Raw genomic sequence first — 19607 nt, 5'->3', positions numbered from 1 at the left:
AGGTTTCTATACTAATGTATTGTAATGTTGGAAGCAGCTAATGATTGACTCCTCTTAAACATTCTACCTTTATTTCTACATTTTTCTAGTTAGCTAATTTCATGTAGAGGTTAAAGAACGAAGAAAATCAAAAAGTTATTGAAATGACCCATCATTAGAATTGTTTGATAAGAAATGTGCAACGCACGTTCTCGAAAACTAGTAGAAAAGAAAATGAAAATAAGTTTCCTGTCCGTACAATTCCTTGTCCTCAACCTTCCGCTCTCTCCTCTTTTCTTCTCATGCATGTCCCTATACCCCCACCCCCACCCCACCCCCCACATGCTCTCCCTTTCTTCTTTCACACATTTCAGTCATATCCCCATTTTGGATCTTTTCCTCTATTGTGTTATCTTTCTTCTATCATTGTTAAAAACAGATTTCAAATCTTTGATTTCTTTTATATATAATACTACTAATTCCATTTGATAATGAACGATAAAAAATTCGAAGAAGATGAAAAAAAAGCATTGGAAGGTCTTAGCAATGCGCCAATTACGCCGCGTAAAAAAGTACATTCATACAGCCATCAGCTTAGAACCAATACAGGAACTCACCATAAACGTTACCATCAGTTTCGTCATCACAGCTTTGATATTCCCACTAATTTTATAGATAACAATAATAATCATGATCATCATGGGTTAATCTATAACGACGACGATTCTTCTGATGACGAAGATTTTTATCCTTATTCTACTTATAGTACTACTACTACAGGTGCAGGGCATGTGTTTGATGCAGGAAATTTCGGGCCAGCTGTGTTGGAGGATGAAGGTAATAATCAACAGCAGGCGTTGCCCGAGTTTGTTGGAGGTGGTGGTGGAGTTGGGATCTTTAAAGTACCAACTCGCGCCTCAGTACATCCTTCACGTCCGTCTTGTCATGAGCTCAGGCCTCATCCCCTTAGGGAAACTCAAGTGAGTAATTGTAGTTAATACATTATATATATCAATCAATCCCAATTTAGTTGGTGTAAAATGATATAAATTCTAAGCTTGAGTACCACAAACAATTTGTGTAGATCAGGACTATGGACAATGGGTGAATATTCATGTACTATCCCTTGTTCGTCCCCAATATGGGGGAGGAGGATAGCTATATTAGTTGAAAGATGGTAAATTATGAGTTGAAGAACATAAGGTGTCCTTACTTTTTCGGCGAAAAAGAAAATGTCTCGAGTCAATGTTCCTATGCTAGGTGCCAAAATGCTAATGTAGTCTTAAAAGTTCCTTCTGATCAAGTTCTATCTTTTCTTTTGGTTTATGAATTTGCTTGATATTAGAACTAAATGGAACATAAGTTAAAAGGTCTATTGTTAGTTTAAATTCAAAAACTATAATCTGAAATGATGCAAGTTCTAATTGTTTCTACTTTAAAACAACAATGTAATACATTTAAAGTCTTAGTAGATCCTTTACTTGTTTCTGTGGAAATGACTTAGGATGTGGAAGAGAAGAGTAGTGACGGATTGTAGGATTCATTTGTTTCTTAACAACTATGTACTGTTCAGAAAAACTTTCACAACTTTGATGTAGTTAATTAAGAAATGAATCAGGAACAGAAAGGGTGTTTGTGTTTATTGTTTAACATTCTTCATTTTATGTTTTTGTTGAAAATGTTTTTCTTTCTTTTCGCCAATTATACAGGTTGGAAAATTTTTGAGGACCATTGCCTGTACAGAGACACAATTATGGGCTGGACTTGAATGTGGTATAAGAGTGTGGAATTTTTCAGATCAGTACAAGTCAGGAATGGGAATTGGTGAAAGGGCAAGGAGAGGAGATGAGGATGCTGCACCATTTCACGAGTCAACAAGTACATCACCTACATTATGCTTGATGGTTGATAGTGGGAGTAGGTTGATCTGGAGTGGACACAAAGATGGCAAAATTAGGTCTTGGAAGATGGACCAATCAAATTTTCATGAATCTTCTTTTAAGGAAGGCCTCTCCTGGCAGGCTCATCGTGGTTCTGTTCTTTCCATGGTCATGTCTTCTTATGGTAATATATCAACTTATCGTTGGGCACATTTGTAATTCTTTTGTGAAAAGAAGTATATGGTCCCCCATCAATGTTTATGATTAATCAGCCTATTAAAATTATTGTTTGTGCATCTTTGAACTGAAAATATGTAAGCTCCTCTTGGTTTTGGTAGCTACGGTTGGGATGTATCATTTGGAGTTCTAGTTAGCAACCCTTTGAAATTAGGTGCAGGAGAAGAAAACTGAGCTTATTTAGACAACCAATCAGCCAGTTATCTGGACCGATAATTAACCTTCGATTTTCCCTTTTTGGTGATTGCACGCAAGGTCTCTTTGTCATTCTGCTCCATAGTTTTACTATAGCTGTAAGTGTTTTTCTCAAGTCTTGCAATAATTATCAAGAACACTTGTGGAATGCTTATTTTGAAATTCAATTTTCCAGGTTACTACTGAGCTTATATTCCTAAGTTTCCTCAAGGTCATTGATTCATATATGTTATTTTGTCGTACTGGTAGTTGAGAACCTCAGTTGTTAGCTTTGTCATCACATTTATGATGAAATGTGTTGTTTCAAATTTTTCGATGGACAAGTATCATGACAGTTTACTTGCATATCCAGGTGATATATGGTCAGGGTCCGAGGGTGGTAACATCAGGGTTTGGCCATGGGAATCTATTCATAAATCTCTCTCTTTATCACCTGAAGAAAGACATATGGCTGCTTTACTTGTGGAACGGTCAATTGTTGATCTTAAGAGCCAAGTTACAGTTAATGGTGTTTGTAACATCTCATCTTCTGATGTGAAGTGTTTGTTATCTGATCATGTAAGAGCAAAAGTGTGGGCAGCTGGATCAGCATCCTTCTCATTATGGTAGGTTCCTCTATATTTTTCCATCTGAATGATTATGTGTGCATAATAAATTGTCACTCCTAATTACTCTGATAGTTGGGAAACTGCAGGGATGCACGGACAAGGGAACTCCTTAAAGTTTACAATACAGAAGGTCAAATTGAAAACCGGGGTGACATGTCATCAGTGCAAGAACAAGCAACAGAGGATGAGATGAATGCCAAGGTTTCATCCAAACCTAAAAAGGAAAAGTCACAAGGAAGTAGCTTTTTGCAAAGGTCACGTAATGCTATAATGGGAGCTGCAGAAGCTGTCCGTCGAGTTGCTTCAAAGGGGGCAGGAGCATTTGCAGAAGATAGTAAAAAAACAGAAGTCCTTGTGCTTGCAGCCGATGGAATGATTTGGAGTGGATGTTCAAATGGTTTACTTGTGCATTGGGATGGAAATGGCAACCGTTTGCAAGATTTTCATCACCATCCATGTGCTGTTTTAAGCTTATGTGCTCATGGTTCTCGGATATGGGTTGGCTACATAAGTGGGATGGTACAGATGCTGGATCTTGAAGGAAACTTGCTGGTTGGCTGGGTTGCTCACAATGGGCCTGTAGTAAAAATGGTAGTTGGGGATAACTATCTTTTCAGCTTGGCTACTCACGGTGGTATACGTGGATGGAGTCTTGCCTCTCCAGGACCTATTGATAACATAATACGGCCAGAGTTAGCTGAGAAAGAACATTTGTACACTAGAAAAGAAGATTTCAGGATTTTAGTTGGCACCTGGAATGTCGGTCAGGGAAGAGTTTCACAGGAAGCACTAGAAGCTTGGCTTGGTTCCACAGTTTCAGATGTTGGAATAGTAGTGGTTGGGTTGCAAGAAGTGGAAATGGGAGCAGGTTTTCTTGCAATGTCTGCTGCAAAAGAAAGTGTAAGCCATTCACCTTCTATATGTTATAGGAAGTCCAGCTGTATAAGAGATTTTAAAACCATATGCGACTGGTAGTTGTGCTGTTTGAACATGAATCCAGGAAAAAAAAGTACTCCATCCTTTTCTATTTTTATGTGTCTTAGTTTGACTAGGCATGAAGTTTAAGAAAATTAGGGAGACTTTTGAATCTTGTTGTCTTAAACTTAAGGTGTAAACTGTAGTAAGACATATAAATTGAAATAGAGGTATTGGAAACTTGATCAGTTTGTTATTTAGAAAAAAAGAAGTCAAGAATCCTATTAGCTGAAAGAGTTAACAGGTTTTGTCATAAGAGAATGATAACATGTCGCAATCTTCAAGTAGTTCTTCCCTATTTCATTGATCTGTCCCCTTGACCCTGCGTCTCTACTTGCTCAGCTAATCCTTGAAACATGGCCAAGAGATTGGAGGGAAGACAAAAGTTAGCACTAAGATGCTCTACTATAGATGAATAATTTGGCGCACATGTGGATAGTGTAACCTTATACTTCCCTAGTCTTGTGTCATGTACACAGCATTATCACTCATGTCATCTGTAGGTAGGACTGGAAGGAAGTGCTATGGGGCAATGGTGGCAGGATGCCATAGGTAAGGCATTGGATGAAGGATCAACTTTCGAACGTGTAGGATCAAGGCAACTAGCTGCATTGCTTATTGCTATCTGGTAAGAGCTTGCGGAGATTACTTTAATGATCTGTTTTCTCTTTGTAAGCTGAAGTCACCAAACTATACCTCCTAAGAACTACATTCTTCATAAAGCGTCAAATTTGTAGCTGAATTTGGGTGATATAATTCTACCTTGAACTCCAATTCCTACTTATTTTTACTCATTTACTTCATCGATGACATTTAATCAGGGTGAGGAAAAGTCTAAGAAATCATGTTGGAGACCTTGATGTTGGAGCAGTTGCATGTGGTTTAGGACGTGCAATTGGTAACAAGGTAACTTTCTTTCTGATGTTTAACTTGTATTTTTTTTAATCAAATGTTTGTTTGTTTACATTAGGATTCATACCACAAATGCTCAAGAAATAGAGCTGCTTGTTCTGCTTAATTGTTGGTTCTTGCCTTTATAAAAGGAACAATGAAATGGCTTGTATAACTCTGTCATGTTACACATTTACAATGCAGGGTGGAGTTGGTCTGAGGTTAAGAGTATTTGATCGAATAATGTGCTTTGTGAACTGTCACTTGGCTGCCCATTTGGAAGCAATCACCCGTCGCAATGCTGATTTTGACCATATATATCGAACAATGTCCTTCACTAGGTCTTCTAACCTTCTTAACAATGCTTCTGGTATGCTGCTATACCTGCTTTTCTATTGCACTGTTGTCTTCTCCACGTATTGACTATGGCTGCTTTACTCTTCTGGCTTGCCATTGATCCTCCTTCTATTGCAGTTGGCGTCTCATCTGCTGCTCAAGTGCTTCGTGGTACAAATGTATGATCTTCATTTCCTATAGTTTTTTGTCAAGTGATTTTACATTCTAATGTTGTTCAAGTAACACCTTCTCATCTACAACAGGCTGCAGCAATTAATCCTGATGAGGGAAAGCCTGATCTTGCTGAAGCTGACATGGTGATTTTCTTTGGTGATTTCAATTATCGTCTTTTTGGGATATCTTATGATGAAGCAAGGGACTTTGTCTCACAAAGAAGCTTTGATTGGCTTCGAGAGAGAGATCAATTGAGAGCAGAAATGAAAACTGGTAAAGTTTTCCAAGGAATGCGCGAAGCAATCATCAAATTTCCTCCAACGTACAAGTTTGAAAGGGGGAAACCAGGATTAGGAGGTAAGGCATATTTGTAATGATATAGAATGTGACTGAACATCTTAGTTTCCTTTCATTTTGTTTAGAATGGCAAGGGTTTGTTTCAAGAACTAATTTAAGACTCCTCATAATGCATGGACGTAACCATAAGCATTGACCATACTTTCCATTTTCCACTTTAGGATATGATTCTGGAGAGAAGAAACGAATTCCAGCTTGGTGTGATCGAGTATTGTATAGAGACAGCCGGACAAGCCCTACAGTGGAATGCAGTTTAGGGTGTCCTGTCGTTGCCTCTATTATCCAGTAAGTCTTTTTGCAGGGAGAAGGGGTGGGAGGTGGGGGTATTCTTCATATTTACTTTTCTTGCTTCATCTTGAAACTTCTCTGTTACATGATAGGTATGAGGGTTGCATGGAAGTAACAGAAAGTGATCATAAGCCTGTAAGGTGCAAGTTTAATATTGAACTTGCTCATATTGATAGATCAGTGAGGAGACAAGAGTTTGGAAAGGTTTTCCAGAACAATGATAGAATCAGGTCTGTACTGAACGAACTACGTTATGTTCCAGAGACAAATATTAGCACCAGCCAAATTGTTCTACAGAATAAAGACACATTCAGCTTACAGATTTCCAACAAAAGCAGAGAAGACATGGTTCTCTTCCAGATCACCTGTAGTGGTCAGTCCACCACCAAAGAGGATAGGCAAGGATCAGAGTATCGTCCCAGAGGTTCCCTTGGTTTTCCCAGATGGCTTGAGGTGATTCTTCATTTCCTAGATGCTTTTTCATCATACGGCAACAAGGAAAACAAGTCCCTTTTCTCTTGGTGGAACAGTTTTACCTCTTTTCGAGTCCCACATAGTAGGCTAGGAAGTTCAAAGGTTACTTGAAGAGCCTAAAATGGTGAACTTAGATTATAGGCTGTCCCTTCATACTGATATGCACATAGTAAGAAAGAAAAGAAGGAATAAGCATTAGTTAAACCTGACCAGCCAAACAACTGCTTTTTCTCTTAGTTGATGCCTTATTTATTGCTGTGTTAGTCCCTTAGCTTTAACATGTACTTTTTTGGAACTGAAAATGAGCCTTTACTGCAAGCAATTCCATCTACTGATTTTCTGATTCAGGTCACACCTGCTGCTGGCATCATCAAACCTGATCAAGCTGCTGAGATCTTAGTTCAACATGAGGATAGCCAGTCATTAGAAGATTCTGTTGATGGCCCTCCACAAAGTCGGTGCTCTGAGGATACAATGAACAAGGAGGTGACTTTGATGATCTTTATTAAAGCCAGTCAGTCAACTGAGGCAAGAACATATCAAGTACATGTGCGCCACAGCTTCTCAGCTGATGCACTTCGCGTTAATTCAAAAAACAGTGGGAGGAGTAATGAAGGAAGCTCCCATCATAGGTCCACACTCAAACATTCTGGGAGTACCTCGAATAAGCAGAAAGACCATCAAAACATTCGCGTTCCTTGATAGCTACATGAAAACCTAAGAATCTACAAGTACAACTGCAGTACCACGGGGTTCCAACCAGTTGGATTTTCTCAGCCGCCGATACTTGATAGGATCTCGATGTAAATAATAATCATATACAAGTAGTACAAAAGCTCGAATTCCAGCTCACAAAATATTGGAAAAAGCTGTGAGATTTGCTCACCCATTTTTTGTGAGAATCAGGTCCTAAATACTGTTTACATTAATACTCTTTTGGACTGAAGATTTATGACCAATTTTGCATAGTGATCACTGGAAGTCTATTTGTGCTTTCACCAAGAGGAGAATTTGTTTTCGCTATTGAGCAGAAACAACTTGAGAAAAGTATATATAGTTGCTAATTCTGTACTATAAATTTGTATTTGGTTAAGTTCCGAGTCACGAAGTGCTCTTCTAATGCCTTATTTTCTCTGCAATCAACAGCTTGTATCCAAAAGTAGGTTAATTAAGATCAGGAAGAAGGGAACTATGGAACTAGCTCACCATTGGAGCTTTTCCCCAAGCTGACAGAAAATTTCTACCAAATAAAAGAAGCTGGTTAAGGACAGAACTTCATAACCAGGAGAAATAGATATAATGAATTATATCATACATAATAATATTTAGTACATTACTCTACAAAGTTTATTATGTATACGCAAAAGCAATTCAATATCAGCAATCTCCACCTTCCTCTTATTCACTATCAATCTGGTACTAGTAACTCTAGGTTGATAGTGAACTCCATGAGAGCTTGCATTCAAACTATTAAAATTCATGCGAAGAATACAGAAGGATTTGCTAAAGCCTTCATCTTGAACTTCTAAGCAATATATCACCTCATTTGTGCAGAAATTCAGTGGCTGCAGGAAATCCATGTAGGGGAATTGTGCAGATATGCATCACCACGACATTATTGCAGTCTAGTTGAACTATCTCCTCATCTGTTCCTAACTCGTAGATCCTTTTGTTCCTCGAACAATTTGGTATCTGATGTCATTGATAGAAGTTCATCAGACTAGAGGGTTTAGAACCAACATATGTTCACTTATAGTTCTATCTACAAAGTACCAAGCTTGGTGCCTTGGACAGAAATTTATCTGACTTTTATTTACTTCCTATACAGCATACATCCTCTTGTAGTTTTCACTGTAAAGCTCTGTATCTGATGCCACAGACATTGAGTATGAATGTGAATGAGTCTCAGCCCTCCTTATACTCCTCATCCTTGACTCTTCTAGCCTATGTCGAACTACACAATAGCACATGGAGCCAATAGTAGTGAGCATTATGGTGCTACCAATGACAGTTGCATAGATGGCAAGCGCTCTTTCCTTCTCTCCAACCACCACATAAGTAAGTGAAATAAAGGAAATTGAAATGGAGAGGCAAGCTGCCCACATGAGCTTGTTTATCCAAAACATGAGTTGCTTCTTTGCCTTCTGTTCAATCACAACCACAGAAGTTTGTACCACCACAACAGCAATGGAAATAAACAAGGCCATACTGTCAAACAAGAAAAATATTATGAAAGATGCTTTCCTGGCTATGTGCGCTTCACCGAGCGAAACCCCATCTGCTTTCTCCTCAATATATTGGCCAGGTACAGTGAAGATGGCAGCAAAAGCTACAGTAGCAATAAGGACAGCAACAACTGTCGCATTGTTGATTGCATTGTTAAGACCACTAATGTGGAGCTTTTTCACATTCTTTGCAATTTTCCGTACTCTGAAACCAGTTTGACGACTGTGTTGGAGTTGGGACTCCACATCATGTCGTATGTCACTGACAGTCTGTTTGAGCTGCTTTGCAGCTGTTGGAGGTCTCCCATCATCTTTAGAACGGGTAGCTCCTGCCTCCTTCAAAATGGAAATGAGCTGCGGAGAGCCAGACTTTTCTGCAATATCAAGAGCTGTGTCTCCAGCCTTATTGACAGCATTGAGATCGATGCCCTCAATTGATATTAGACATTGTACCATCTGCAATTACGTTAGTTTAGTTTCAAGTTAAATGGTAAAACAAAGTGCACTGAATATGATCAAATTGATTATCTTCATCGAATAATCACTATCTTTTAGAAGTAATCAGAAACAATTTAGATAATCCAAGCCAAACATGCTCAAAGCATCTTCGCAAAACAAGCTTGCCTATGCAAATTCACTTGCGCTACATTACCTTAAGTAATAGCATTACTTCTGCACCATCATGTTATGTTTAACCAAGTAATCTAGAAGATCAATAGGTAAAGACACAGAAGCCCAAAAATTGTCCCTTAAGAACGTAGCAAGAAATCCTTTGCTGTTACGGTAAGTGGTATCTAGTGTCAGCTTTCTTGTTTACAGACGGCATCGAAGTCACCAGTTTTTTAAATTAGCTTATTTTGTAGATATCAGGCTTATCTGGGAAGAGAAGACTGAGTTGCAAGAAGCACCTGAGAGGGAAAAAGGGAGTTGAAGAGACGAATAAGCAGTCGACTGCAGTATTTTCAACACGTCTTCATAGAGAAAAAGAAAATCTAAATTTAGGATTTTAGGGTATAGTGTTCATTTGTCGCCTCAACTTCCCTTTCCCTCTTTGATGTTTCCTAAATATGCAGCCATCTCCATGATACATAACAAGAGACTTCATCCTGTAAACTCAACCCACCTTTTCAATGTGGTTCACAAAATGAACAGTTTTGCGCCAATTTAGAAGTATTAGACTTCAATTTTTTTTTGAGGATAAGAATTAGACTTCAATATGTAAAACACGTATCACCAATTCGCCTGAAACACATTTAAACACTCAACTTTCTGGGAGTTGATAGTATACAAGAAATAATAGATGATAAACAAAGACCAACCTGTGGCCGCCCCTTTATAGTTGCAACATGAAGTGCTCTGTTTCCTTTGTTATCTTCCAAAGCCAATACAGCAGGATTTGGTTTGATTAATTCAAGAACAATATCAAAATTTTGTCCCTTTACAGCCATGTGCAAGGCACTTTGGCCTTTTTTATCTGTTCTAAAGCCAATCTCAGGATCCTTGCTTAGAAGAGATCTAACTATTTCCAAGTGCCCCATTCTTGCAGCTGTATGGAGAATGGTCTTGCCATTGTTACGAGCTATCTTAGCAAGGTTTGAATCGATCTCCAGAAGGAGATTTACTACATCAAGGTGTCCCTGAGCAGCTGCCGTATGCAAGGCTGTAGAGTTGGCTGAATCCGTTGTCATGACCAGGTTTGGAAATGAATGCAACAGCTCTTTCAGTACCTCTACAATGTAATCCAGAAATTGTTTTTAGAGAGTGGATATAAGAAAGAAACATTCTAATTCCATCTTAACAATTGTCACTAAGAACAAGTTTCAGAAAATGACAAACGACACAGAACAAGCATTTAAGTTTGCTTCAATTGTCATCACAAGTTTCTAAGCTTTAATATACTCAAGCCACAGAAAGCACAAACTAAATCATACATGTGATGGCAGATCCAAACCGTGAGTAGTGTAAAACTTAATCAATCTTTTTCTGATAAAGTAAATAAGCTTAATGTTCCCTTTTTCCAGATCAATAGTAAATAAGCTTCCTCTTCAAGCCCAAGGGATCTTAAAAGTTCATTCTTCATTGGCTTTATGTTGCCCCCTCCAACTTCTACATATCTTGACTAATCCATCTGTACCTGCTATCTGCTACCTCCCACTAGAACAAGTGTTGTGACACTATCGACCAAGGCTTAAAAGGATGAAAGAAATCACCTAACCTTTTTTTGCCCTTGGTAGGATTTGAACCCTGATCCCCCACAGTCCATTCCAACATCATTAACTGTGAACCACACCCTCAGATAAAAAATCTTAAAGTACAAAAACATTTCATAAACTAAGGTGATACAGAAAATGCAGCAGTAAAAACAACTGGGGAGCTAATCTAGAGACAGACTGCTCAAGATCAGCCTGGTCTGGTTTCACGAAATCATATATCAAGGTCACACTTATCAAGATAGTTAAACAGATAGAGAACTTAAGAATGAGGATGAAGAAAAAGGATTTCCTCAAGTTCAGCAGACAAAAAATGAAGAATTAGCATTACCATTTCTAAGTAAATAAGAGAATCTAAAGGACGTCATTAGTCATAGCACCCAATGTTGGTTGACATATTAATTGGTAAAGATGTAGTGATGATGCCAGGAAACTCTGGCATCATTTGGTTCTAGAAAAGCAGTAACACCCATGAACGATGTGTCTAATAGGGAGTTACCTTGAGGATCAGGAAGCAGCGAAAGAAGCATTAATGCTGACAAAATTTAGGAACCTGTTGGTGAGTGGAAAAATAGTTGCATACGTTTAGATAAAAAAGGATTTACAGAGCCCCCAAAGAATGACAAAATCTTGTACTTCACGGGCTTGTAAAAACATCAGTTTCAGAGGAATACATTACGTCCATTCCATAAGATTCATCTTTGAACATAATTCCCTCAAAAAATAAACTAAACCGCTTTCTGATGGTTCCTATCAAACAAATAGATTTATTTAAACATTCAATTATTGTTTAAGACTTTTGACCTTTTTTTTATGTTTTGATGACCAAGATATTTGTCTGTGTCAACCCTTAGGGCCAACCCGCAGCCTTCAAAACTCAGGGGTAATGTGCCCTCCCCTATCCCACGTAAATACAACACTTAGTTCGTCGGCTTCTGACTATTTTCTCTTAACATGTTAGTCTGAAAGGTAATTTAAATCATTTTATGGGATGAACATGTATCACTTTAACTCAGTTATTATTCTTACTATTTTTCCTTTCAAAATTAGTACTGAAAAAAGGTTTCAGGAATGATTGTATCATCACAAAATCTTACGTAGTTGATGACATGTAAATGTACAACTTGATATAATGATCTGGAGAGTCTTTTCAGGATGCATCTTTCTTCGTTCAAGCCATTTTGACTCCTTAGGCTAAGAATAAAAGTAAAACGCAACTCAAACCCTTTCAACTTCTATCACCACCTTCAATGCTATCACACACACTATTGGATAGGTCCTTATAATCTCCAATGCTCACACAAGGTAATTTATGATTTGTGCAGATGTGAAATTACCCTCTCCGAACTTAGTCTTGTCCTTTACAAAGAAGAAGATGCTCTATATCACAAGTCTTCAAGTGATAATATGTAGGGTCTCAGCATCTAGGCTTGTGGAAACATATTTGTAATTATCTAGTCTTCTACTGAAGCCATAAGTAATCTGCACTACAGCAGCTTAGGGTAAAGGTTTAGAAGCCAAAATCAATGATGAAAATTGCTCCTAATGTGGGTCAGCAGCAATTATAACATGTGAAGTAAAATAGACACACACATTATCTCCATAAAGCATGCAATATGTACAAGAGGAATGCATCATAAGACTCACCAAGATGACCCTGCTTTGCGGCAATATGGAATGCATCAAAACCATTATTTGCCAGAATAGAAGCTGTCTGAAGGTCTAAATGTTTTAACAACTCTGCAACAACCAAACTATGGCCATTTTCTGCCGCAACATACAGAACAGTCTCACCCTCCTGGTTTTGTTTAGATAACAAATCGTTGGTGCTTTTGCTATGAACGATTTCTTTTACCTTACCAAGGTTCCCTGCTCTAACTGCCAAGTGAAGTGGTGAATCCCCTCTTTTCCCTGGTGATTCCTTACCCCTTTTCCTCTCACCACCAAAGCTCAGCTGCCTCTCCATCGCTATCCGAAAACTTTTCTGCTTTTCCATCAACCCTCTAAAGCTCCTCTGCTTCTCCATCGTCCCATTTCGAAAACTCTGCTGTTTCTCAATAACCCCATGAAAGCTAATCTGTTTCTCCATCATCACCACCCCAAAATTCAATCCCCTCTTTTGTATATCACTAATTTATCCAAAGAAATTCCCAAACCCCTTTTCCCACTTTCAAGAACTACAAAGCTTTAAACTTTTCATCATCATCAACTCAAATTTTTTTTAGATTCTGACTACCAAGGAAACCCAAAATCAATGATACCACCTCCATTAAAATCTGTCCAAAATATCAAACCAAAACTCAGAAACTCTAATCTAAGATGAAATCTTGGAGCTCAGAAAACAAGAAATTCAAACCTTGAATTTGGTGGGATGATGAAAATTTCAGCTCTTACAATAGCTCCAAAACATCAAAAGAAACAATCTTTATCAAGATTTCGCAAAACAAAACAAACAAACTACATCAATAGTCAAACCAAACCACCAAAAAGACAAGTTCTCCCCCAAAAATAGAACTCAAGACCCCATTCTTGATGAACCCCAGAAGCTAAAATGAGACAATAATGGTGACAAACCCCAAAACCAACCAATAGATTCTCTACTCATTAAAAGCCAGATGATGCAAATCTTGGAAAAACCAATCCAAAAAAGATCAAAAACATTGAAACAAAAACACCATCATCCCATGTGAGATAATATCAATTCACATGTAATAATAATTGTAGTTTTTTAAGCATCTTGTAACAGTTACTCAAAGCAATAAGTATAGTTATTTTACTTTTCTAGAAAGTTAGACTCCACTATTATCCACCCCATTAAAATACACCAACCAAAACAAAAGAAAAGATGTTTACTACTACTATTATGACATCTTGGTTTTTGCTAGTAAGATAAGAAAAATGAGTAAAATAAAAAAGTTTGTTAGTGAAAGATGCTGATTGTTGGCCGCCATTGATGTTGACATTATATAGATGCACTAAAAGACATAGATATACAGAGAGCAAAGGGCCATTAACACGCTTCCATATTTTTACAAGGAGTGGAGCACTCTATAATTGTGGGTCCTAACTATGTTGATATATTTGGGGTATCCTTTCAAGAAAATACAAATATAAAAGCAATGTTTAATAGGGGTGTATCGGTCCATTCTGTTTGATTTTATGTATTATCAATTCTGTTTATTGATTTTTTATTTCAAATATGTTAATTCAATAACAAATTAATAAGATATTCTTTATTGATATTCGATTTATTGATTTTTGATCATTATCAGTTTGGTTTTTGGTTTATTCAATAACAAAATGTCCGTAAAATATTATATGTCTTGTCACTTCTCTACATGTTTTGATATAGTGAAACAAGAAAGATAATGGGAAATTTCATCAATAAGAGAAAATATAGTACGAAGGCTATAATTACATGTTATAACTAAAACATAGTATGAAATTTTTTATGTTGATCAAATTATGAAGCTTTACATACTTGCAAATGCTACAACCTACAATTACAAACTAAAACTAAAATAAAATAGTCCAACAAGACTAATACTAAAATTAAAATCAAATAGCTACAATTGTGAACCCCTTACTTCAATCTTTAGGTTTTGAGTAAACAATAAAAACTAGTAAAGTGACCTAATGAGAAGTTGGTAGAATACTAATAATTTGATAAAGTTATAGTGTCTAATTATATATTAAATAACTAATATTGAATAATTAGGAAGAATAAATAATAAATTATTAACGTCTTATAGGGTTATCGATTTACTCAATAACCCAATAGTAAAAACCAATATCGAACCAAAAACCCAATAATTTTTTTTATAAACCCATTAAAAATCCAATAACCCAGTAACAACAGCCCAATAACATTTTTTTTATTAGATTTATCGATCGGTTCGATTTTTGCACATCCTAATGTTTAAGATCATAATATGGATGGTTGATATTAAATGGTGTCCAATTTAATCTTGAGAATGATAATATTTCTAGAAAAAAAAAGAAGAAACTTTACCAATTTGTGGATATTTGCACGTTTGTTCCTTATTATTATCAAAACAGAAAGTTATTTTGTACATATTAACTCATACACGAAATATTTCATGAAACATATATGAATCATAGACATCATTAAATCATATATCATATCATCATATCATATATTATTATAAGTGGAAAGCTCCTATTCTCAAAGTTGAATTATCATTTTACTCTTCAATTAAATATTTTTTCAACTTTTTAAAATGTAAAAAGTATTTTTAACAAATAATTAGATAATAAACTTTAAAGTAATAAATATATAATGAAAGATAAATAGTCATTCAAACAAATGAAGTCCAAACATTTCAAAACATCTCTTATTTAATTTGAAGTTAAAGAATTTGAAGAGTTCCATTGATAAAATTATATACATGATTTTTCCAACAAAATACATTATTTTGATGTCTTCTCGTGACAATAGCATGTGATTTGATTTACCTCACAAAATTCTTCTTCAAATTTTTCATGTTTCTTTTGATCAATAAATTTTAGACATATATGTATATAGATAGAACTAATATTACATGTTTTGTTTCATTCTTTTCATAGAAAATTTATGTTTTTATCGCAACATGTGATAAATAATTCTAAAGAGCTTTTCATTTGGACAAAAAGTCTGCTCAACATTAATGAGGCAAAACAAATCTACTTGTGTGAGAAAGAATATGTATGTTGTTTCGTTAATTTATTGACAGTAAATTCTTAGAGAATATAGATATTTGAATTAGAATTTAATCATTTCAGTGCATTCGATGCATTCTTCAAGAAGGTTAAAGGCGTCATGAACATTTATTTGTTGTTTGGTACGTATTATTTTTCATTTCAATGTTGCATATTTTTACTTAGTTCATTGTTTGTTACATTCAATTTTTTGGTTGAAAGAAAGTAAATTTACGAATATTTATACTAAGTAGCTTGCAATACAAATATATTTTCTATTCTGAAATTCAATTTTTTAAGTATGCATACATTTTGTAGTAATTACAAGGGACAAACGTGCAACACACGTTTTCAAAATCTAGTATTATCATATGTGAGAAGCTCCAAAATAAAAGTTGAATTACCATTTTGCTCCTTTGCTAAATTAAAATTTGATTGAATACAAATATTTTAATTACATAATTGTAGAATTTGAAGTTCTTAAGTCATTTAATAATTAAATTATCATTTTCTTGATAAACGAGTACATTGATATTGCTTTCAATCGTAATCATAAATCTCATAATAGAAGAATTTGAAAAGTTATGATATAAAAAATCATAATGCAGAATTCAATTTTAGAATTAAAATTTGAATTTAAAGGGTCATTTCTTAATGCTATTTAGTATTTAAAAATCAACTACAAAGATGGAAGCTCACAATAGGGAATCGAATTATGAAAATCGCACAATGCAACCTGAGAAGATAAGAGAGTTAGAAGTTGCAAGTAAGAATAACAAAATTTATTTGAAAATTGGTAATCACGAAGAAAAAATAGCAGCAGGAAAAAATAGAGTAAATTTAATACATGTGTAGTATTAAACAGTGAACAATTTTATGTTGATATGTTGTCTCTAACAATAACAAAGTTTCTTTTTAGAGCATGAAAACTTTCTTTGCAATATCCTCAACTTTTTGTTCTTTCTTTTTTTCTCCATTATAGAACTTTTCTTCCGTGAAGCATTTGGAATTGTATGAGTGTTGGATTCGAAGTATAAATATCAATTTAAGGTATATGTAGAAATTTTTTAACTGTGCATTTAAATGAGAAGCATTAATCATTTTTTGTTAGTCATTTTTTCACATACTAATATATCATATGTTGGACTTAATATCTTAAGAATGTAGCTCACTAATTTAGTTACCAAACTAAATTTTGGAGGTTTACAAATGTCTAATCATTTGACATATAATGAGAAGTTATTTGAATACATTGATTGTTCATCTATTTTAAATTATATCGTATTTTTTTAATAGCTTGCAATACTGATTAAAATGTGATTTTGACAATAATTGATATCTTTCACAGGATTCACTCGCAAAGCACATGTAGTCTTACTAAAAGTGGGAAGCTTCCAAAGATAAAAAGTTGAATTACCATTTTACTCATAGACTAAACTAAATATCTAATGAATTAAATTATATTATTTTAATTATTTTTTGAATTGTAAATTATTTTTGAAATGTAGAAGAACAAGAGCAAATTGAAATCTCTAGAATTTTAAATAAGTATATGAATCAAGGTTTTCCCATTTTCTTCTAATTAATTAATTTTTTTTTTGATTATTTTTGACTCGTAAGTTATTATTAAAGGAAAATGTGGAAGAACAAGAATCAATTAGGATTTCTAATATTTTAATAAGTACATGAATCTGTTATAAAATCAAGCTCATAAGACTATAATCATAAAGAGAAGAAGACAAGAGAAATAGATAGAAGAAGAGTACTTTTCTTCTTATTCAAGTGTATATTACAATGGTGAATGATATCTCTATTTATAGGTAGAGAAATCAACCAAAAGGTCACCATGTTTAATGTCACATTAGTAGATACATTTCTATCCCAAAAAGATTCATCACCTTGGGAATACATATCCATAATAAGGATAAGTTTATGATAAGCTTAATGGACAATCCACTTAATTCAATGTATTTATAACAGAATCAAGGTTTTTCCTTTTTTTAATCTTAAATTAAAGAATATGAAGAGTTGCAGCTAAATCAATATGTGCCACTACCAAATATAATTTATCATCTTTGTTGCACTCTAATCCTTTGGTTATTTCCTTATAATTGAGTTTCCTTCGTTATAAATTTGAATTACTTAATTGCATTCCATTTAGTGAGAAGAATAGTTTCATTTTCTACTAATTAATGTTAAAACATTTTATCTTCCTTAAATGTATAACTATTAATTGAATTTTAATATTTTTTATTCTATTCTATAAGACAAGAGAGACATTTTAAGGAAGTTAATTACATGGGTAAGTGTCTCTATGTTGGTTTTTGCTACTTTATTTTGTCTTTTAAAAAAAATATAAAATGTATATATGGAAATTATAATAAGGGGATGACTAAATACAAAAGAGTTTCTTCTTATGAGTTAACTATACACTATAAACATTTATCATTTTACTTTTCATATTTTTTTTGTAACTCAACACAATTTTAAATGAAATTATGTAATTTTTAGTAATTCATATATATCGTCACGGAGGTTGCACGTGCCCAAAATAGGAAGTTCTAAAATGCAAAATTAGATTTCAGTTTTGCCCCTACACTAAAGTATAATATTATAAATTATTTAATTAATCATTAAATAGTAAAACGTGTATCACATTACCATTAGAAAGACCTTATATGAAAAGTTACATTATAATCAATCACAATATCATACTTGTACATTTTATTTTACCATTTTTATAAATACTTGTTGCACTAATGACTTAAAGAAATGTCCACACCATAAATGTTTGAAGTAAATTCCACTAGCAATATCTAAGAGAAAAGACCATATAGCCTCTTAAGTCTTAATAAAACATATAATACTAATTCAATTAGTTCGCATTTAAACACAATTAGGAGGGTTTTTTTTCTTTTGCATTATCTTTTTCAGGTAGACAAACGTGTAAATTATTATACGTAGACAAATATATCTCAAATCTAATATAAAATTTGTGTGGAATGTTCTATAAAAAATTATTTTGAAGAAATATTGTATTCTTTTACATCATAGAGAAACATGTATGCATGTTTAATATAAAGTAACTATTATATAAATAGTATCAAAACTATCTTAATTTATATTTTAACTTTACAAATATTAAATTCCTTTTGAATGTAAGTGTAAGGAGATTAAAATATAAGATTAATTTACATTATGCTTAGAAACTTGTATTTTTCGATATACTTTAATATCTATTTTTATCATCTAACGTACCAATTAAATTGTATATAAAATTTTAACACTAACTAATACAAATATATGTGTGACGCACGTAACCAACACTAATAATGAAATACACATCATAAAAAAAAGAGAAGAAAATTAAGATATATATAGAAAGATGTAAATAATGAAGATAAACAATAATAATTTTAAAAATAAAAATAAAGACAAGGTAAAACGTTAACCCATGATATTGCTTATTGTAGTGCGGTAAGTGGAAAAAATTAAAGAAAGAGAAATATGATACATAAGGCAACGTATTGATATGCAATTTTATAGCATACTAGATATAAGTGCATATACTAGCACATATTCAATATCTGTTATTTCTTTATCATACTTTATTTGTATAGATAAAATTTAGAGAGTCAATTAAATTTTAGTATGATTTTTAAATATTTTAAGTTGTTAATTTTATAATTTTTACGTAATTTTCAAATAGTATATATTACTTTCCTTGTTCCAATATATGTAGCACAAAAAAAAATTTCAAGAGTCAATATATGTCACATTCAGGGAGCACCCCCTAGAAGTAACTTGGCGTACTTGACCTCTCTGCGGTCTTATACAAGCCCATAGTTATCATTCATCACATCGACATAGTAGATTTAGCGGAAAATTTAAAACTTTTCATAGCACATCATATGCTAGAAACATCACTTCGTATATATATAAAATATAAGTCATAATACATATTTAGACCCTAAGTCTCTTTGCCATCTTAGACTCAACAACCTTAAAATACATTAGGGACACGACCCTTAAAACATAAGACATAACTATATAACTTTTAAAAAACTTTACATTAAGACA

At 34.1% G+C, this 19607-nt stretch overlaps 2 protein-coding genes across 4 annotated transcripts; one reads left to right on the top strand and one right to left on the bottom strand.

The window, feature by feature from the left end:
• The first annotated feature begins 309 nt into the window (after positions 1 to 309).
• LOC107006083 (type I inositol polyphosphate 5-phosphatase 12-like) lies at positions 310 to 7533 on the top strand. Of its 2 annotated transcripts, XM_027913351.1 has the most exons (13): positions 310 to 959; positions 1689 to 2043; positions 2644 to 2896; positions 2986 to 3799; positions 4378 to 4502; positions 4696 to 4780; positions 4970 to 5135; positions 5240 to 5280; positions 5365 to 5632; positions 5794 to 5917; positions 6013 to 6150; positions 6242 to 6373; positions 6743 to 6942. In XM_027913351.1, the coding sequence occupies exons 1-13, from the start codon at positions 471 to 473 to the stop codon at positions 6792 to 6794; spliced, it is 3042 nt and encodes a 1013-aa protein (XP_027769152.1). In that variant the 5' UTR covers positions 310 to 470; the 3' UTR covers positions 6795 to 6942. The 2 variants fall into 2 exon arrangements, with proteins under 2 accessions (XP_027769152.1, XP_015060217.1); XM_015204731.2 differs by having other exon boundaries at positions 6013 to 6373; positions 6743 to 7533.
• A 122-nt stretch (positions 7534 to 7655) lies between these two features.
• On the bottom strand, positions 7656 to 13808 carry LOC107007264 (ankyrin repeat-containing protein At5g02620-like). Of its 2 annotated transcripts, XM_015205811.2 has the most exons (4): positions 13186 to 13808; positions 12477 to 13105; positions 9939 to 10348; positions 7656 to 9075 (listed from the first exon to the last, which is right to left on the bottom strand). In XM_015205811.2, the coding sequence occupies exons 2-4, from the start codon at positions 12919 to 12921 to the stop codon at positions 8215 to 8217; spliced, it is 1716 nt and encodes a 571-aa protein (XP_015061297.1). In that variant the 5' UTR covers positions 12922 to 13105; positions 13186 to 13808; the 3' UTR covers positions 7656 to 8214. The 2 variants fall into 2 exon arrangements, with proteins under 2 accessions (XP_015061297.1, XP_015061296.1); XM_015205810.2 differs by having other exon boundaries at positions 12477 to 13808.
• Between the last annotated feature and the right edge of the window lie 5799 nt (positions 13809 to 19607).

The sequence above is a fragment of the Solanum pennellii genome, chromosome 12 (genome assembly GCF_001406875.1).
Source record: "Solanum pennellii chromosome 12, SPENNV200".
NCBI lineage: Eukaryota > Viridiplantae > Streptophyta > Magnoliopsida > Solanales > Solanaceae > Solanum > Solanum pennellii.
This window is presented reverse-complemented; position numbering and strand designations above follow the sequence as displayed.